Below are 18,095 nucleotides of genomic sequence, written 5' to 3' on the forward strand. Positions count from 1 at the left end.
TCGTGTGTCCCAAGAAATTGCTCTCCACACTGTCACACCTTGTGAAATGGCTGTATGCCGCTCAACAACAAATGCCGGATCAGAGCACAGGTCGGTGCGTCTCCACACACGTGTATGGTGATCATCAGCACTGAGACTGAATCGGGATTCATTGCTGAAGATCACAGGCCTCCAGTCTGTTACACTCCAAGCTGGCCGAGGTCGACAAAAATCCAGTCAACACTGCCTGTGATGTGGGGTCAGTGGCAAGCGTCTTAACGGACAGCGGCTCCTTAAGCCAACTTCGGCCAGTCATTTCCTAATGGTTTCCCTTGCTACCACCGGATGCCTAGAAGGAGTAAGTGACGTTGAATCGATGCTAGCGACGTTGTCGGTGCCGATGTGGCTGCTCTTCTGATTGCGTGAGCCTCATGTTTATTTGTGTTCCTGAGACACCCTGACCCTCCGTGATGGTAGACTCTCCCTTCCAAGATTCATTGTTGCCAACACCGAGCAACTACCATATCACTCCGACTGAGGTGGCGGCCGATACTGCTGTTTTACCAACCTGCTTCTCTGAGGCCTATTTTACAGCCCCTATCAAACTCCGTCAGCTGTTCGTACTACCGCTGGTTATGTCTTAGAGGCATCTTAAGTCACAATACAGTCTACCAAAGTCAACATATTCAATTGAATAGCCCTATGGCACAAGTACTTATGCTTTTAAACTCTCCAATCTGTGCAACTCACATGCTCATAGTGTGCTTAGCCTTGTTTCATTGGTGCTGAAATTTTAATCATTTGCATATCGGCTACCAAACTGCATTTGTGCCGAGTTTCATGATTGTGGTTCTAATTCTTCTAGGTTCATATATTTTTTTGCAACAGAGTGTATGTTGGGGTATTTTAAAGTGACTTTTAGATTTTAAATTTGATTCAAATAATTGATGTTAAAAATTAGAATATGAAAAGTGCCACTCTCCCCTATTCTGTTGAAAAAAGAAGTACAATAGTTAAAAATTACCTGCATGGCTACAAATATGATTATCTGTATTCTTCTGCTTGGAAAATGCCCTAAAATGAGAAAATGTGAAAATCAAAAAATACAATTCAAGCCTTGATTATTCATTTAATTTAAATGGTTATTTTCAAATAACTTTTGTTGCCAATTTTTAATTTTCTAGTTTCCTATGTTGAGCTTAATTTGCTGTTTAGTTAAGCTTTAAATATTCTTTTCATAATTTTTTCCCCCATTCGCTCTGCTAGAGTCAAATAATATACTTAATTTGCACTTTCTTAATCCTTCAATCTGGTTTTCAAGTCTTGCAAAGTAGCGTAACATGTGTGCACTTTATAGGCCCATTTAAAGGGGTGACAGGGAGTGTGCCCTGCACCCCAAACATTTTTCGTTAGATTTTGAAAAAGAAAAAAAAAGTAATTAAATATATTTCACCTGAAAAAATATATACAGCATAAATTCCATCTGGAAGTTTCAAAACTAAAATTTTTCACAGCTACAATACAAATTGATTTACTTCAGAAAAAAAGCTCTAAAAATACAATAATGTGTAGTTAATTGTGTGATCCATGTGTCTCACCACATATAGCGAGAGAAATTGCAGTATGTATTAAGAATAAAAGTATTTTAACCATTTGAACAAAAAAGAAAATAATTACATCATATAAAACACCTTTCTAAAATTATTTATTATTGAGTGCTGTATTATAGAATAATTGAATGCTCTGTAATTGAGTATTTATTGTCATATCATTACAATTTCTTTTACTTTGAAACAGCCATGTCCAATAAAGTCAAAAAAAAAAAAAAAGACTATTGTGCAACAAAAACCATATAAACTATTTCAAAGTTCTTGCAGATCATTTCAGAAAACTGCTATAAAACCGGCTCTGAAATCAACTAAAAACAAGCATTTTTAATATAAATTTTCAAAATGTTCAGAAGGAATGTCCCCCTCATAACCAAAGTAGTTCAAGGGAATTCCCCTCCCCAATTTCTGGTATTGTTGAACTCTCAGAATTTGCAGCCTTAACCCACCTATGGGCGGCTGTATAAATAACTAGCTTAAAGGTTGTAATAAATTGTTATTAACATAACTGAATTTCCTATCAACATCTTGCATACATTAAAAATTCTATTCAAAGGTTTTTGAAGATAAAATTAGATAGCATAAAACTGGGACTGGGTACTTCATTAATGTTCAAGTTTGGTTGACAAATCACTTCGTCAACATGCACAGTTCATTGAAAGACCCCTTCAGTTAAGTGCTAAGACCTCAGGTAAGAAAACTTTCATTTTATTTTTTATTCTGGATTCAGGTAGACAATTGGGCTTTAAAAAAATTCAGAATTACTATTGAATAATGCATAGCTTTTGTTTTCTTGGAAGAAACTTAGTAAGAAATAATTACAATGACTACCTTTTAAAAAAAGAAAAAACAAACTTCTAGAATTTTCTGAAAAATAAGGAAACTATTACGCCTTGGGTATTTTAAAGCTATATTATATGTAAATCGAGTAGTTTTTCATTAATGCTAATAGTCATAAACTACAAATTTTAAATAGCAAAAAGAAAATATAAAAAGCATTCACAAAATATTTGATTACCTTTGCTCTTCTCAGAATAGAATCCTTGTTTGGATCATAAGGATGATCTTTTGACGGGATTTCAAGTACCGCAGGAACTGGCTTTGTGTGAGCATCAATTACATATCGAATCATCTCTGCAATCTAAAAACAAAAGAGAAAAGATATTATAAATCTCTCTCTATATATATATATCCATGTCATAGTAACATAAAAATACAAAGTACCTGCGCATATAGCTAAAAACTATCTGCAGGACTGAAAATAAACATGCGATCAGAAGGTTAAATCCTTAGTAAGAAAATGCCTTTTGCTTTCAATCATGTATTTGAGAAAGCAATAATGAACATTTTTCATAAATTTATCTTCAAATTTTGAAGATAATCAGTGTTTAATATGAATATTATTAACAATTTTCAGTCAATGCACATATCTACAGCAAATGTATATGCACAGCATCAAATGGCGTACTGCGCGCACGAGTGTATTTTTATCATCTAGCTATGATCCATAGATATATATATATATATGATTAAAAAGTTAGAATGAAGGCAAAAATAGAGAGAGATGATCAGGTGACAGTAAATAAATTATTAAAATTGCAAAAAAATCAAATTCACTTTTTTTATTATAGTGAAGTTGGGATGGGAAAAATTAATCTAAATTTCAACTTAAAAGTTTTTAGGCAATATTTTGATGCAAAGAAGCGAAAGTTGCAAGTTCAATAACTGCACAATGTTATTAAATTGAACTGCTAGGCTTTTAACATACCGTAAAATGGGGGAACGTTGCTCCTGTAGAGATAACATTGCTTCAAAATGTGTATAAGTTTTTAAACTGATTTTTGGCCTCAAATTGGCAACTTGCCCACCTGTTTACTATTATCTTCTACCTAGTTGAAAGAAAGTTTATATTTTTAACCACTTTGTCACTGAAGTCCTCGAAAATCAGTAAAAAACCTTTGGAGCAATGTTATCCCTACGGAAGCAATGTTCCCCCATTTTATGGTACACCTTTAAAAACGAATATTTTTAGTGCAAAAACTTTTGTATGCCTTATACAGCTTTGAAACTGTTTTATCATGTCACCTTTTGAACTGCCTACAAAATGTTTCCATAACCGGAGCGAAGTCTTAACAGGAATAGTTTTTAAATACATAATTCAACAATAATTTAAAATAAAATTTTGGACTCAGTTAACTAATAATTAAATTGACTAAACTTTTATGCAAAAAGATACATACATTGCAATTGGATCATTGAAAACTATTATGCTAAAATTGTAATGGAATAAGTAAAAGTTTAAAGGAAAACCCCTTTGTAATAAATTACTTTTAAATAAAAAAAAAACGCCTTCAAAAAATACTCAGGAACTAAAAAGCAAAAAATAACTGATTACACTTACATTCTATTTCCTACCCAAACATAGAAATGAAATTTATTTTACAATTCCAGTACAAAAATCAAGTGAACTAAACATCGAATTATAAAATAAACGCTGATTTAAATTACTATACGATGAATTATTTTAAATACTTAACTAATTATATACTATCTCTTAATTTTTTATAACCTTTTGAAGTCGGGGCCTCCTATAAACAACTACATAACGTAACTGACAAACCACCGAATCCTGAATTAAACACTAATTTAACTACACGCGAAATTAGTCTTTAAAACTGAACCTACTCAGTTACGTTAGGTAGTAGTTTATAGGAGGCCTCGACTTCAAAAGGTTATCAAAAATGGGTAGGAAATAGAATGTAAGTGTAATCAGTTATTTTTTGCTTTTTAGTTCCTGGATATTTTTTGAAGACGTTTTTTTTTTAAATTTAAAAGTAATTTATTTTTTGCTTTTTAGTGGTGTAAATAACACGGCGAGCATTTTGGAGACTTCCAATGACCGTGAAGAAGGCTTTTTCAAACGCGTAACTATGTACAAAAAAATTGTCTTTATCATTTGTTCCACTTCAAATGCACGAGTCACTAAAAAAAAAACAACGAAATCAGTTTAAATTTAAATTTGTAAGATTGTAAATTTTAAAATTGTAATACTGTAAATTGTAATTTATGTTTCGCAATTAGTGTCATGTAACTCGTGATAAAAGTCGCATGTTTCTTCACATGGCCCCACTATAGATGAAGATTAAAAATTCCACAAGAATGAATTTTATGTTTGCTTCAGAGAATCCTCAATTCAAAATTTTCATTATTATTACTCATAATAACATATATTTTTAGTACTTTCTTTAACTATAGGTAAAGAAAGTATAAACCTTTGTTTTATGGCTTTTGTTTATCAATGGGTTTTATATTTCATCGTTTGTGAGGGAAATTGCATGAAATTTATTGTTTTACCCTTAACTTTTCCCTAAAGAACAAATAGGATAAATCAAAAATTTGGAACCTAAGTTAGACCACCCCTAAACAAAAAATAAAAAAAAGCATAAAAACCGGTTCACTAAGTGAGACGATATGCAAAGTTAATAAAGTACAAATCGATATAAGTGTGAGTATGATATTTGAAGAGTCCTCTCAATTTCATCAAACCTGAATTTGATTAACATTAGACCGCCAAGGAACTGTTTCAAACAAAAAAAGACTTTTCCTTATCGGTACAAGCAGGGGCGTGCACAGAAATTTTGAAGCCCGTCACAAATGACTTTTTCGGGTCCCTCTCCATATCGTTTACCCCTATATTTCACAGTTAGTTACAAAAATATTGGGCCCCCTCCAGACTCGGGCCAACAGGTGTCCCTCCCCCCTCCCTGTGCACGCCCCTGGGTACAGGTGTCTTCAAGTATTTTTGGAACATTGTACAAAGGAAAAATAAATCCAACGAGTTCAGAACATCCTCCTTTTCTTGAAGCCTGCTAATTAATGTAACCCTAATTTCAAATTGAACTGGCGGCATCGTGAAATAGTAAATCCAGAATATTGGTTAAACTTCAGAAATCATACACAGTTATAATGTATATTATTAAAGAATATAAATTAAAATGTCGGGGAGGGGTGTTCTGTATTCAATTCCCCCTCAATTGAACACTAAATATATTTAAAAATTGGAATATTAAATAAAGAACTTTATATTTTAGTGCCTAAATAAAGTTATTTATTAGTAAATAAAATATTAAGGTAATTGATTCAACTATTAAAGTAGCAAAATATGTTCAATTTACTGCTTTGCTACGCAGTAATAAATACATTAGTAACACCTATAATAAAAAATTAACAGGCGGCGCAGCGTTGAGAAAATTAACCATCCATGCGCCGCGAGAATTAAATATCGTTCAAGAGAAAGCTAAAATCTTAAGGTGTGAAAATACACCAATTACAGCAACACCACGTGATCATGACGCATGAAATTTAAAGTTTCTTGGATTTCTCCGGGACCCCTAATCAGATCCAGACCAAATTACAATGGGACCATCTGGAAAGTATACCCTTCCAAACAAATTTTTTTTTTTTTTCAAATCGGTCCAGTAGTGTTGGAATAATTCGAAAACACACATAAAAAGCAACAATACGAAATCATAACCTCCTTTTTTGAAGTCGGTTAAAAACTATTTGAAAATTCCAGAGAATTTTCAAAATTTCCTTCTCAAATAAAACTTGTTTTATTTCTGGGAATAAACCAGGTTTTACAAAATATCAGTTAAGCTGATGATGAGAAATCTCTTTTCAGCAACAAAGCTGCAGTTATGTGCTCCAGTGGATGATGGAATTGGTGTCCCTAATCGCAGTAAAAATCTAGGTGGTCTAGAGCAACAGTTAGCAACTGGCAGACCACAGTTGGGGTTCGAACTAAGATCTATTAAAAATTAGACTGCCAAAACTGTTTGAAAGCATGACTTACACAAAAATTTTGTTTTTAAATATTCTTCTACAGATTACACAATACATTTGGGCACCAACCTTACCTTTTATTATTAATTAACTTTTTTGGGGGACATGCATATAAAAAGCTTTTATAAGTATCCAGACCATAATCAAAATTGCATGCGGACCCCTGATCTAACGAGTTACAGTCAGAAGTGCTGCAGATCTGAAGCTTAAAATAAAATGTAGTTTTCAAGAAAAGATCTATTTCCAAAGCACAAATATCAAGAAGCCATCTATAAGAAATCGGAAGAATAAATTATGAAAGCACACAAGATTTTTAATGGACTGCAAAGTTTTTAAGTTTGATGCACAGGAGATCTTCAAAATCATTGTACAGACACAATAGAGTAAAAACTGCTGTACCAAATTGTTGTAGTTGTAACACCTATGATAAGTAAATGGAATTATTTAAAAACATTAAATGGTCATAAAAGGACTTGATTAACTAATGGACATAATCTGCTAGCAGCATATTCCTACTGTTTATTCATCATAAATACTATTCAGTCATCTCAAATACAGAACAGGAAACCTGTTTTTTAAAGGAACGTTTGACATAGAGATTCACTAGAAACTTATGGATGAAATGCAATATTAAATTGTGTGGTAGCCATGAAATAATTTTAATTCACTTGACTGATGGCAAATCTGCTGCATATATCATGGATGAATATTTTGTCTAAGGAGAGGCAAAATTAATGGGAACACTACCAGATGCAAAACATTAATATTTAAACCTCAAGTTTGTTTCAACAAGTACATTTTAACTGTGCTGAAAGTACTCCAAGTTTAAAACCCTCTATGACATTGGTGTGAAACATCTTTTATAACTTTAACAAAATAATTGTTATTTTCTGATTCAGCATCAAAAAACTCATTGATTTTTCCTAGAGGCTAAATTTCTTTTTTAAAAATTATAGGCTTAATGTACATACATGCTCAAGAACTCAATGTATGCCTCACTAGTTTAAAATTATTGAATGTGTTATTAAAATTATTAGTTTCCATTGATTTCAACCTGTATTCTAATTTTTATATTTGTTTCCGAATTTCCACAAAAGCAAGGGGATGTTGTTGTGCTATCATTGATAATTTGTGATCCCAACATTCAAATCTCTAAGCTTGCAAATTTTGTTTGTTTTAGTAACTTTTTAAAAAAATAGAAAAAATGTTCAACATACATTTTGATTGATTAGAATGATGTCAATATCATCTCTTTTCAAGAAACTCTTAAATGTTTCCTCAATTTCAGATGCTGATGTGTCTAGAAGAGGAAGAAAAAAAAACTTTAAAATGCAAAAACAGCATGAATATTATCATAAGAATCTTTCAAAAAAAAAAAGTAAAGTTAATCAAAAATTCATTTTTTCTTTCTTAACTTATTTAAAACTTATATTCACCATGATTCCCACTTTTAGATTAACATGTTTTTTGAGTTAGGGGGAATAACTAAATATTTTCAAGGAAGCACAAAATATAGCTTTACACATAAAATTTATTCTACAATACAAAGCTGAATTATATTTTTTTTTAACTTAGATGTATGCAATTCTTTCTTTTCTTTTTTTTAGTTCTCTAATTTTTGCCAGCATTTTTTTTTTTCGCCTTCATATTAATGGATTTTTGCAAAAATATTGATTAAGATTGGAATGAACTAATAATTAATAGTTAATTTGATTATAGAACATTGCATTGTCATCGGGTCTGAGGTCGCATGCCAGTAATTTATTTTTGATGATTGCTTTGAATATTACCAGATAAAATACAATGATTTATTAGTTCAATGATTAATAAATAGCAGTAAAATAAATGCTACTGACATTTCATTATATACTTAGAAAAAGAAAAAAAAAGAACGCTTTAAAACCTGGCTGCAATCTTAGATTCCAAAAATTTTAATTTGACACAAAAAAAAAATATATATATATATATAAATATAATAATAATAATATATATATATATATATATATATATATATATATATAATTAAGCAAACAGAATTACAAATATTAAACAAATTATAAATAACAAATGATGATAAAAAGGAAAAATGCAAACAGCTATTAAGTAGGAATAGATAAAGAGTGAATCCAGAGCTCATCAGCCAAGGAGGATTCATTCATTATGGTCAAAAGACCAAAATTTTAACTATGAATTAGAAGAGAATGTTTAAGCTCCAGTACATGTAATGTAGAGTAACAATGGGCAAACGCACCACTTGCTAAGCTAAAAACAATAAACTAGAGCTCAAACCTAAAACTAAAAGCAGGGGGATTTGCCTCGACTAATTAGGAAAACAAGTTCCGATAATTAGCCTTCCACGGGACAGTACCTGCCTATAACAAAATTGTCTTACCTTGAAATCCACGTAAACATAACCAAATCCATTGTTCAACCTGATAAAAAAACATTCCATTTGTCAACAAAACATTAAAAACATAAAAACATATCCAGAAATCAGTCCATAGACATACCGAGTCGCCTGTTTCGCACGTGTAAAAAATTCATCCACCCCGGTGATTCATAAAAAATGGTTTGTCACGGTTGTATCATACATTTACACAGTTAAACAGTTTCAAAAGAAGCGAAATGCTCATCGAAGGCTATACTTAAGCAAATGTTTTCAACTAGATTTTTAGGGAAGTTATTATAAAAAAGTAAGTTTTTGAGTACTGAAATTTCTTGCTTGAATGCAGAAATGGTACTGCAAATTCTTTTAATTCTGATAGCTTGCGAAACAATAATGCCAATAAATACAGTGAATAATATTTCTATTTCAATTCTAGGTTTTGAACACTCTCTGGAGAAGAGACTTTCACTAGAATCTCATTTTATTCTGCAATTCAAATCTATTTTCCCTTATGGGTTAAATTCCTCCGTTGATAATAAATTATATACAGCATACCTTAACTCATCTAAAAATCTTTGTATTTATTCAGTTTAGATTTGGAAATAATACAAGTACTTCTCGTTTTAATAGAGGATCAGGAAAATCCCCTCCTCGTTTCTGCATTTTTTCGTCCATTGAAATTCTTGATAAGCTTGAAAATTCATTTTGTCATTCTTATGACACTGAATATGTTAGGAAATTTCTTTTTAGTCTAAAACATAAATTTCTAAAAAAAACAAAAAATTTCCTTCCAAACTACCTTTTTAAAAATTCACACTTTGAATTTCTTTGTTATGATCTTCTGATCTACAAAGTTGGTTCTACTCAACAACATCAAACTTACTACTGCACTTTTAGTTTTTTGCAAAAATCCTTCGACTATTTAAACTTTTCAAAACTACACAGTAAACATTTGGATTTTTTTCCCATCAAGGATCTACAAATTGTCTTCAGCTACAAATTCAATCCTCCTTTCTCGAAAAAAATTCTAAACTATCAAGAAGTTGCAAAAAATTTTGATAAATATTTGAACTTTGATTGTAATTGTGCTAATTTCTCTAATTCCATCTTCTTCAACTCTGATCTTGGTCATATTCTGACCAGTGATTTGAATTTTTTACAAAACAAAAAACACATTAAACTTTTTAGTTTGGGTACTAAATATCGGCCTAATTTTCGTATTAATTTCCTAAAAGCTTTTAATAAGCTTACATTTGAACTTGAATATTTTTAAAGAAAAATCTCCTATTGTTTTAATGTTCCACTTAATGCATTTCTTGAATATAGACACCACTTTTTAATTGAACTGAAATCACGTTTACGTGATATTGTTAACACAGAATCTTCATACTTCCATCTCTCTGCTGATGAAAATAATGCCATCAATGATTTTAAAAAAGCCTTTGTCTTTACAGTTGTTGATAAAGCCAGTTCTAATTACTCTATCTGCTGCAAAAAATTATATGCTAATATTTTGAAAAATGAACTAGAAAAAACCATCACTTATGTTTCCTCCAAACTTAATGAATCCTCCATCATCAAAAAATTTGCTGCTGCTTACAAACTTTTTAAATTGCCACGTCCTGATTCTGTTAACTTACCTTACTTATATGCAATTCCAAAATTTCATAAAACACCTGTTGGATTTCACTTTATTTGCTCTGCCACCAACACCATTGGAAAAAATCTGAGTGTAAAGCTTGAACAGTTTCTCAAAAAAATTCTTGAACAACTTAAACTTCAACAAATGAATTGGTTCTGGATTGTTAATAATAGTGTTGAAGTGATCAATTTACTTAATATGCTTGATATAAATTACTTAGAAACTTTTGATTTTGAAAACCTCTTCACCAATATCCCACTCATTGAACTTTTTTCCTCTGTTTCAGAAATTTTTAATTCAGTCAAGGATTCCCTTGATTTTAATGAATTGTTTTTTCTTGGTCTTTTCAAATTTTGTATTTTCAATAATTTTTTCAAAAATGGTAATTCATGTTTTCTAAAAATTAATGGCATAGCAATGGGAGCTAATTTTAGCTCTACATTAGCCAACCTTTTTCTTTTATATTATGAGAGAAAATATTTAATTGACAATCCTTCCTCTACACCTCTTTGTTGCAGATACATTAATGACCTTTTGTGTATAAATTTTCCTAATTTTTCTGAACTTTGCAAAACTATTTATCATAGTTCATTAACGCTCAAAAAGACCAGTTCTAATCAAAATAGCTTTAATTTCCTGGATATCAACATACAAATTGACTCAAAGTGTTCCACTACACTCTATGATAAAAGACGCGAATTCAATTACACAGTTAACAGCTGACAAGATTTTTCCTCCTGCTTAAGTAAAAAGGTTTTTATTGGCATTATTGTTTCGCAAGCTATCAGAATTAAAAGAATTTGCAGTACCATTTCTGCATTTAAGCAAGAAATTTCAGTACTCAAAAACTTACTTTTTTATAATAACTTCCCTAAAAATCTAGTTGAAAGCATTTGCTTAAGTATAGCCTTCGATGAGCATTTCACTTCTTTTGAAACTGTTTAACTGTGTAAATGTATGATACAACCGTGACAAACCATTTTTTATGAATCACCGGGGTGGATGAATTTTTTACACGTGCGAAACAGGTGATTTGGTATGTCTATGGACTGATTTCTGGATATGTTTTTATGTTTTTAATGTTTTGTTGACAAATGGAATGTTTTTTATCAGGTTAAACAATGGATTTGGTTATGTTTACGTGGATTTCAAGGTAAGACAATTTTGTTATAGGCAGGTACTGTCCCGTGGAAGGCTAATTATCGGAACTCGTTTTCCTAATTAGTCGAGGCGAAACCCCCTGCTTTTAGTTTTAAGTTTGAGCTATAGTTTATTGTTTTTAGCTTAGCAAGAGGTGCGTTTGCCCATTGTTACTCTACATTACATGTACTGGAGCTTAAACATTCTCTTCTAGTTCATAGTTAAAATTTTGGTCTTTTGACCATAATTAATGAATCCTCCACGGCTGATGAGCTCTGGATTCACTCTTTTTCTATTCCTACTTAATAGCTGTTTGCATTTTTCCTTTTTATCATCATTTGTTATTTATAATTTGTTTAATATTTGTAATTCTGTTTGCTTAATTTTATATATATATATATATATATATACAGTAAACTCCCGATTATCCGCGGAATAGGGTGGCACGGTAACCGCGGATAAGCAAAAACCGCGGATAATCCGAACAATGGGTAAAAAACAATACTACTGTATACAATAGCTAAAAAATATGAATAAAACGCAAACATACATATAAGTTATAGCTAAAAAAATTGCTATATTGCATCTACTAACATTGAATGTAAAAAAATATATGCATTTAAAGCTAAAAACGAACAGTAACACAATCATAAGTTTAAAAAATATTTAATGACCGTTAAAAAAATTAATAAAATAAATTGTGAAAAGACCCGCGGATAAGCCGAGCCGCGGATGATCCGACCGCCGATAATCGGGAGTTTACTGTATATATATATATATACAGTGAAACCTCCCTTAACGGACACTCCCGAATAACGGACACCTCTAATTAACGGACATTTTTGCAAGTCCCAGTCCCTCAATATAGGCCATTCCATGTAGTTTACTCTGAATAACGGACACTCCGAATAACGGACAGTTATTTCACAAAAAATTTCCCTTGCGATCGTAGCACGTTTTTTTTTCTTTTCACAGAATGTCTTAGTTAACTCGCTTGCCTTACAAAGCTTTTCATCCTCCACAACTGATATTTCACCCCGCCCCCCCCGTCATTTCCTTATCACTCTTTCTTGGAATTAAAAGGGTGGTATTGGGCAGAGGCAGCGATTGGGCTTAAAAGTTGGGGGCAGAAAAAAAAGAACAAAAAGGCATGGTACTTTTTGCGGGCAGCAAAAAATGAAAAAGAAAATAAAAGTCATAATTTTGTAACGGCTAGTTTTGAGAGTATTGAAGCAGATAAGTGAAAACTGATGTCAGTCGAACAATTAACGTATGTTTTTCTTAAGATTTTAATGAATTTTGTACACAATAACTATTCAAAAGTTAAGATAAAAAAGAGGAAATTGGGCGCTTTTTCTAACTGGAGCTCCCAGGAGATGCAATTGAGCAGACCGGCGCCGGTAGTAGTCAGCTTTATGGCGCCGTGGTTTCGTTGGGTTGTTTAATTTTTAGACATGAAAAAGATTTGCCCATATTCAAGGTCATATTGCCAACTGTCCATCATGCAGTAGTGGTACTCGAGATAAAATAAATAAATTAACCATAAAAAGTGTGTGTGTGTGTGGGGGGGGGGGTGTTGCTCCGCCGAATCGCCGCCGTTGGTAATGCAAAAAAGAGATGTCAAGCTGTTTTAACGGATTACTTTAATTGATTAAATGCTTTTTAAGACAAGTGTGTGCTGTCAGTATACCTTTATTAAGAAAAAACAGATTAATTATACTTGACGTAAAATGTAGTAAACCTTTCGCAATTGTTTCGATTGTGTTCTAAAAAGGGAACAACAGCCCATTTTGAAAAAGGTAAATTAAGTAGTTCCTCCTAATAGCGAACACCTCCCAATAACGGACAAAACTTCTAGTCCCTTGACTGTCTGCTATTGGGAGGTTTCACTGTATATATATATATATATGTATATATATATATATATATATATATATATATGTATATATATATATATATATATATATATATATATATATATATATATATATATATATATATATATATGTATATATATATATATATATATATATATATATATATATATATGTATATACATATATATATACATATATATATATATATATGTATATATATATATACACATATATATATATATACATATATATAAATATATATATATTATATATATATATACATACATACATATTATATATATATACATATATATATATATACATATATATATATATATATATATATATATATATATATATATATATATATATATATATATATAAGTTTTGGGAACAGTTTCATCTTTGACCTCATTTTCATTTCTTGCAGATTTCCTTATTTTCATTGATTTGATATCTGAATTGATTCAAAATATTTTAAACTGATAATCACATAACACCTTGAGTTTTTCAAACTGCTCTGAAAATGTAATGGCTTCATCACTCAGTTTTTTTAAACCTAAATTTGACTGTCACTCCCCACAATAAACAGTTTACGTATCACTGAGATTTTAATAAGGAAAAAAATAGAAAACTTACAACAGGCATTTTTATAGGGGAGGGTGGGACACCCTCAGAGACTACCCGCACATACCAATTACTCGGTTTATCAGTTTTAAATGCTCAGGGTGGGGCACGTTGGGACATGGCGTACCTAGGGACACCATAAATTTCAGCTTTAATTTTGTAAACAGAAATTAGTTCTCTTAGGACCTCATACATGACAGCAGGATCTACTCTTCAGTATATTCTGGAATTACTTTCATTAACAGATAAGCACTAATCTAATTTTTTCTGTTTTCTGAGGTTCAGAGTTATATTAATGTGTGGTTTCATTATTGAAATTTTCAAGTAGGAAATGAAATAAGTTAAATAAGAGCATGTGGGATTTAAAACATGTCCTTTCATAATAATTAAAAGATTAAAAAAATGTATTATACTGCTAAGCCTAACTTTTAAAAAGTTGATATAAAATAACTACCTAAATGGGGCAGATTGGGACACACAGTGGTGGAGCAGGTTGGGACACTGTTCAACCACTGTTCAGCACAGAAAATTCCTATTTTATTTTACTTTATAAATTTGATGAAGTGTTTAAATGAATTAGAATCAGGGTTGGCCGAATTGGACCCAATGGATTTTTTTGAAAAAACCCATTTAAAAAACCCATTATTTAGCCCACTTTTGGGTTTTTATTTAATTTTCTGAGAAGTTTTTTAAAAAATTTAATTAATATAAATACTTTCACAATTTAAACTTCTTTTTTATTTGTTCCTACCACAGACAATGGACATAAAAAGTGAACTATGAAGTTTAATAGTATTTCTTAACTCTTAACGGCATTAAAAAAATACTTCAAAGATTTTAAATAAATATATTTAACTTTTTTCTTTAACTGGTCAATAAATAACTCAAATTATCTTGACTAAGTCATGTCACGTCTGATTTTCTCAATATTTGTAGATTGTACAGAGGAAACCACTCTAGCTAAAAGGCTTTCATGTGAATTATTTTCTGCAAACCAACATGTCACAAATCTCGAAAAAACAAGGTATATTTTTTAGAAATTAACAGGTTTTACAAACGGTCTGACAGAAAACAGAATAGGATGTACAGTATTTTCATTATCTTATGAAGAAGTTTGATATTTCTTACTCTGTACACAGAAATAGTAAAACAGGCAACATAAAATTCAAAGAATTGTCTTGATTAAGCTGGAATTCAGGGAAAAGGGATTTGAACTACTTGAGGTTCTACAGTAGTTTTGCACGACAAAATGAAATAGAATAAAGAAAAATGCAAAAAAAAAATGTAGTAATTAAAAATGAACAATAGATTTTATCACTCGAGAAGTAACTTTGCCCTAACTGTTGGTAATCATGGAAACAAAAAAATCTGAAACTTTACCATTCTTGGGTTTTGTCGTCTTTTTTACTTTTCTTCAGAAAACACTGAATTTTCCAGCTTTTTTTACCCCAAGACAATTTCTGTGCTTTGCCTGTATACTTACGCTATAATATGCTACAAGCACCCCACATTTTCCCTAAAAAGACAAAAAAAAAAAAAAAAACCCACATTTTTTTTAAACCCAGCTTTAGTTGGGTTTTTTTGGGTTTTATTTTAAAAACCCCAAAACCCTGGGTCCATGGGCTTTTTTTTAAAAAAAACCCGGGTTTTTGCCAACCCTGATTAAAATTGATTGAGAAAAATGCTTTTGCTCATAAAACAGGAGTAGAAAATGTTCTTAGCAATAAGATTTTAATTAGAGAGGCTGCTAAAACATATGGATTGAGTAAAAAAACTCTTAAGACGTATATAGTATATTTAAAAAAGAATATGGAACCAAAAGAAATTTGTTAGGCTGTAAGTATGTAAATAAAGATTTTTTAATCAATTAGGATTAGTATTTTTTTTAATAATTAAAATTTTTTTGCTAGTGTCCCAAGGTACCCCACCTAGTGGGGCAGGTTGGGACGTTGTAATGACTGTTTAATTTTTATTGTGAAATCTTAATTTGATGAAATAATGGAGTAAAATAAAATTTAATTGAAGCAAAAATGTCTAAATTACATGTTTAGCTAAGTTTGTTGAAAATTGACATGAAAATTAAATTTCTAAAATTAATTTTCTAAAAAGTGTCCCAAGACCTTCCCCAATTATTATAAAATAAATAAATAATAATCAAGATTCATATAAAAGAAAAAAATGTCAAACAAGGAAAAACAAAAAAATAAAACTTACTTTTTTCAACAACCATAAAATTAGTTTGCCTTGATTTGTTCAATTCTCCTATGCCTCCTAGTAAGAAGCCAACACATGTATCCTGCAAAAAAAACTAAAATGTTAAGAAAATAATAATAGATTTTAACTATTTAGTTGCACTTTTATTAAGCAAACATAATTGTCAGAATTGCATTTATCAAAGACATTTCTTGCAAAAGAAAAAAAAAAAAAAAACAATTGTAATGTTCACAAAGATAAGTTGCATCACATATAAGTACATTATTTTGCAAAATCAGTTTCCTCTTCCAATCAGGGGTGGATCTAGCCATGGGGGCCATGGCCCCTCCCAAAGCCTTGTGATTGCAGGAATTTTTTTAAGGAAAAAAAAGAAAAAATATTATGAGAAGATAACAAAATTTAACACATGAATTTTGCTGGAAAAGAAGTATAGGCCTTAATTTGGAGATAAATTATATCCCTATCCTCAAAACAAAACTTTTATTTCCAAAAGTTTTCTCCATCTTTTACATCATTTCTTGATTCCGACTAGAGACACTTGAACGATCTCTAAATGCTGCGGTTCTCAGAGTATACCTATTGTTCACAAGACCAAAGAGAGCCTAAATTTTCGTTTTTATGGCTTTAATTTCGAAACTAGGAGGAAAACCTCCCTTTTCCCATGCCCTTTCAAATGCCTTGATAGGTAGCAAAAAAATGCATTTTAAGTCTTTTATTTGGAAAAAATGCCAACGGAAACTAGATTATCTAGCCCTTATCACTTAACTTGCTTAAAAGCAACTGAAATGAATTTTTTTGGGATTTCAATTACAAACGATTTTTGATAGGACCCCCTCCCTCCCTAGTTTATATCGTGATGATAGCTTTAAAAGGAGGTTTTTGGAGGAGCTCACGAATCTCCCATCCCTTTCTAAAATATGTATAAATATAGTTAAAAATCAAATTTTTAGAGCCTCAAAGGCAAAATATTTCCAGGAAGGAAGGATTCTAAACACCTTTACATTTCCTTTAATGTAAGCAAACATTACCTAAAGGTGAATTTTTAGGCTGGACAGCTGAAGAGTTAGAGAAGAGCACCCCTCCTCTTCTAACTTCTAAATGTATAATGACAGAATATTTTGGTTTCTATGCTTTATTTTCAAAAAGTATTTTGGGGCCAGTGAACCAAACCTGACCTTTCTCCGTACATCATCAAAAATAGACAAAATGCGTTTTCAGCTTCCTAATTTTCAAAAATTACTCGGAAATTTAAATTTTGAAACATTTTCGAGGGAGATTCCTAAATCCACCCCTTCACCTAATGTCTCGATACCCCGAAAATGGAGTTTTTAAAACTTCATTTTAATAAGATTTCTAGGGAATTATTTCCCAATAGGCAGAGTAGGCAGCTGCCTAGGGAGGCAAACTTTTCAAGAGCGGCAAATTTGCGAAAATAATGCTCATTTTTTGAATTAAATTGTTATTCTTGAAAGTAAAATATTAGCATTCTTTTATTTTCCACAGAGACAATGTTTTCTTGTAATTTAATAATGATTACTTTCACACATCTTCTGAAAGTCAAATGTTTTTCAATCATGGTATATGCCGAATAAAAATTTTTTTGGGAGATCACTGTGATCATTTCGTCGGGGCGCCTCAGAATGCGAAACGTAATCATTTCTTCATAAGTTAGACAGTTTGAATCTGGGGAACACTTTTTAACGTTTTTTTGAGTCAAGGATATTTTGATTCTTTTAGGGGGGGGGGAGCAGATTTCAAATTTGCCTAGTGGCAGCATGGAG

The 18,095-nt window shown here is 31.1% G+C and overlaps 1 protein-coding gene across 2 annotated transcripts in view; it reads right to left on the reverse strand.

Moving 5' to 3' along the window:
• Positions 1–18,095, reverse strand: part of LOC129220401 (V-type proton ATPase subunit F-like) — a 36,732-nt gene that overhangs the window by 2,276 nt on the left and 16,361 nt on the right. For both annotated transcript variants that reach the window (XM_054854815.1, XM_054854816.1), the window contains 4 exons: positions 16,315–16,396; positions 7,646–7,728; positions 2,605–2,727; positions 1,004–1,053 (listed from right to left, as the gene is read on the reverse strand). In XM_054854815.1, coding sequence (XP_054710790.1) covers positions 1,024–1,053; positions 2,605–2,727; positions 7,646–7,728; positions 16,315–16,396 — 318 coding nt within the window. In that variant the 3' untranslated portion in view covers positions 1,004–1,023. The remainder of the gene's footprint in view (positions 1–1,003; positions 1,054–2,604; positions 2,728–7,645; positions 7,729–16,314; positions 16,397–18,095) is intronic.

The sequence above is a fragment of the Uloborus diversus genome, chromosome 4 (assembly GCF_026930045.1).
Source record: "Uloborus diversus isolate 005 chromosome 4, Udiv.v.3.1, whole genome shotgun sequence".
NCBI classification, from domain to species: domain Eukaryota; kingdom Metazoa; phylum Arthropoda; class Arachnida; order Araneae; family Uloboridae; genus Uloborus; species Uloborus diversus.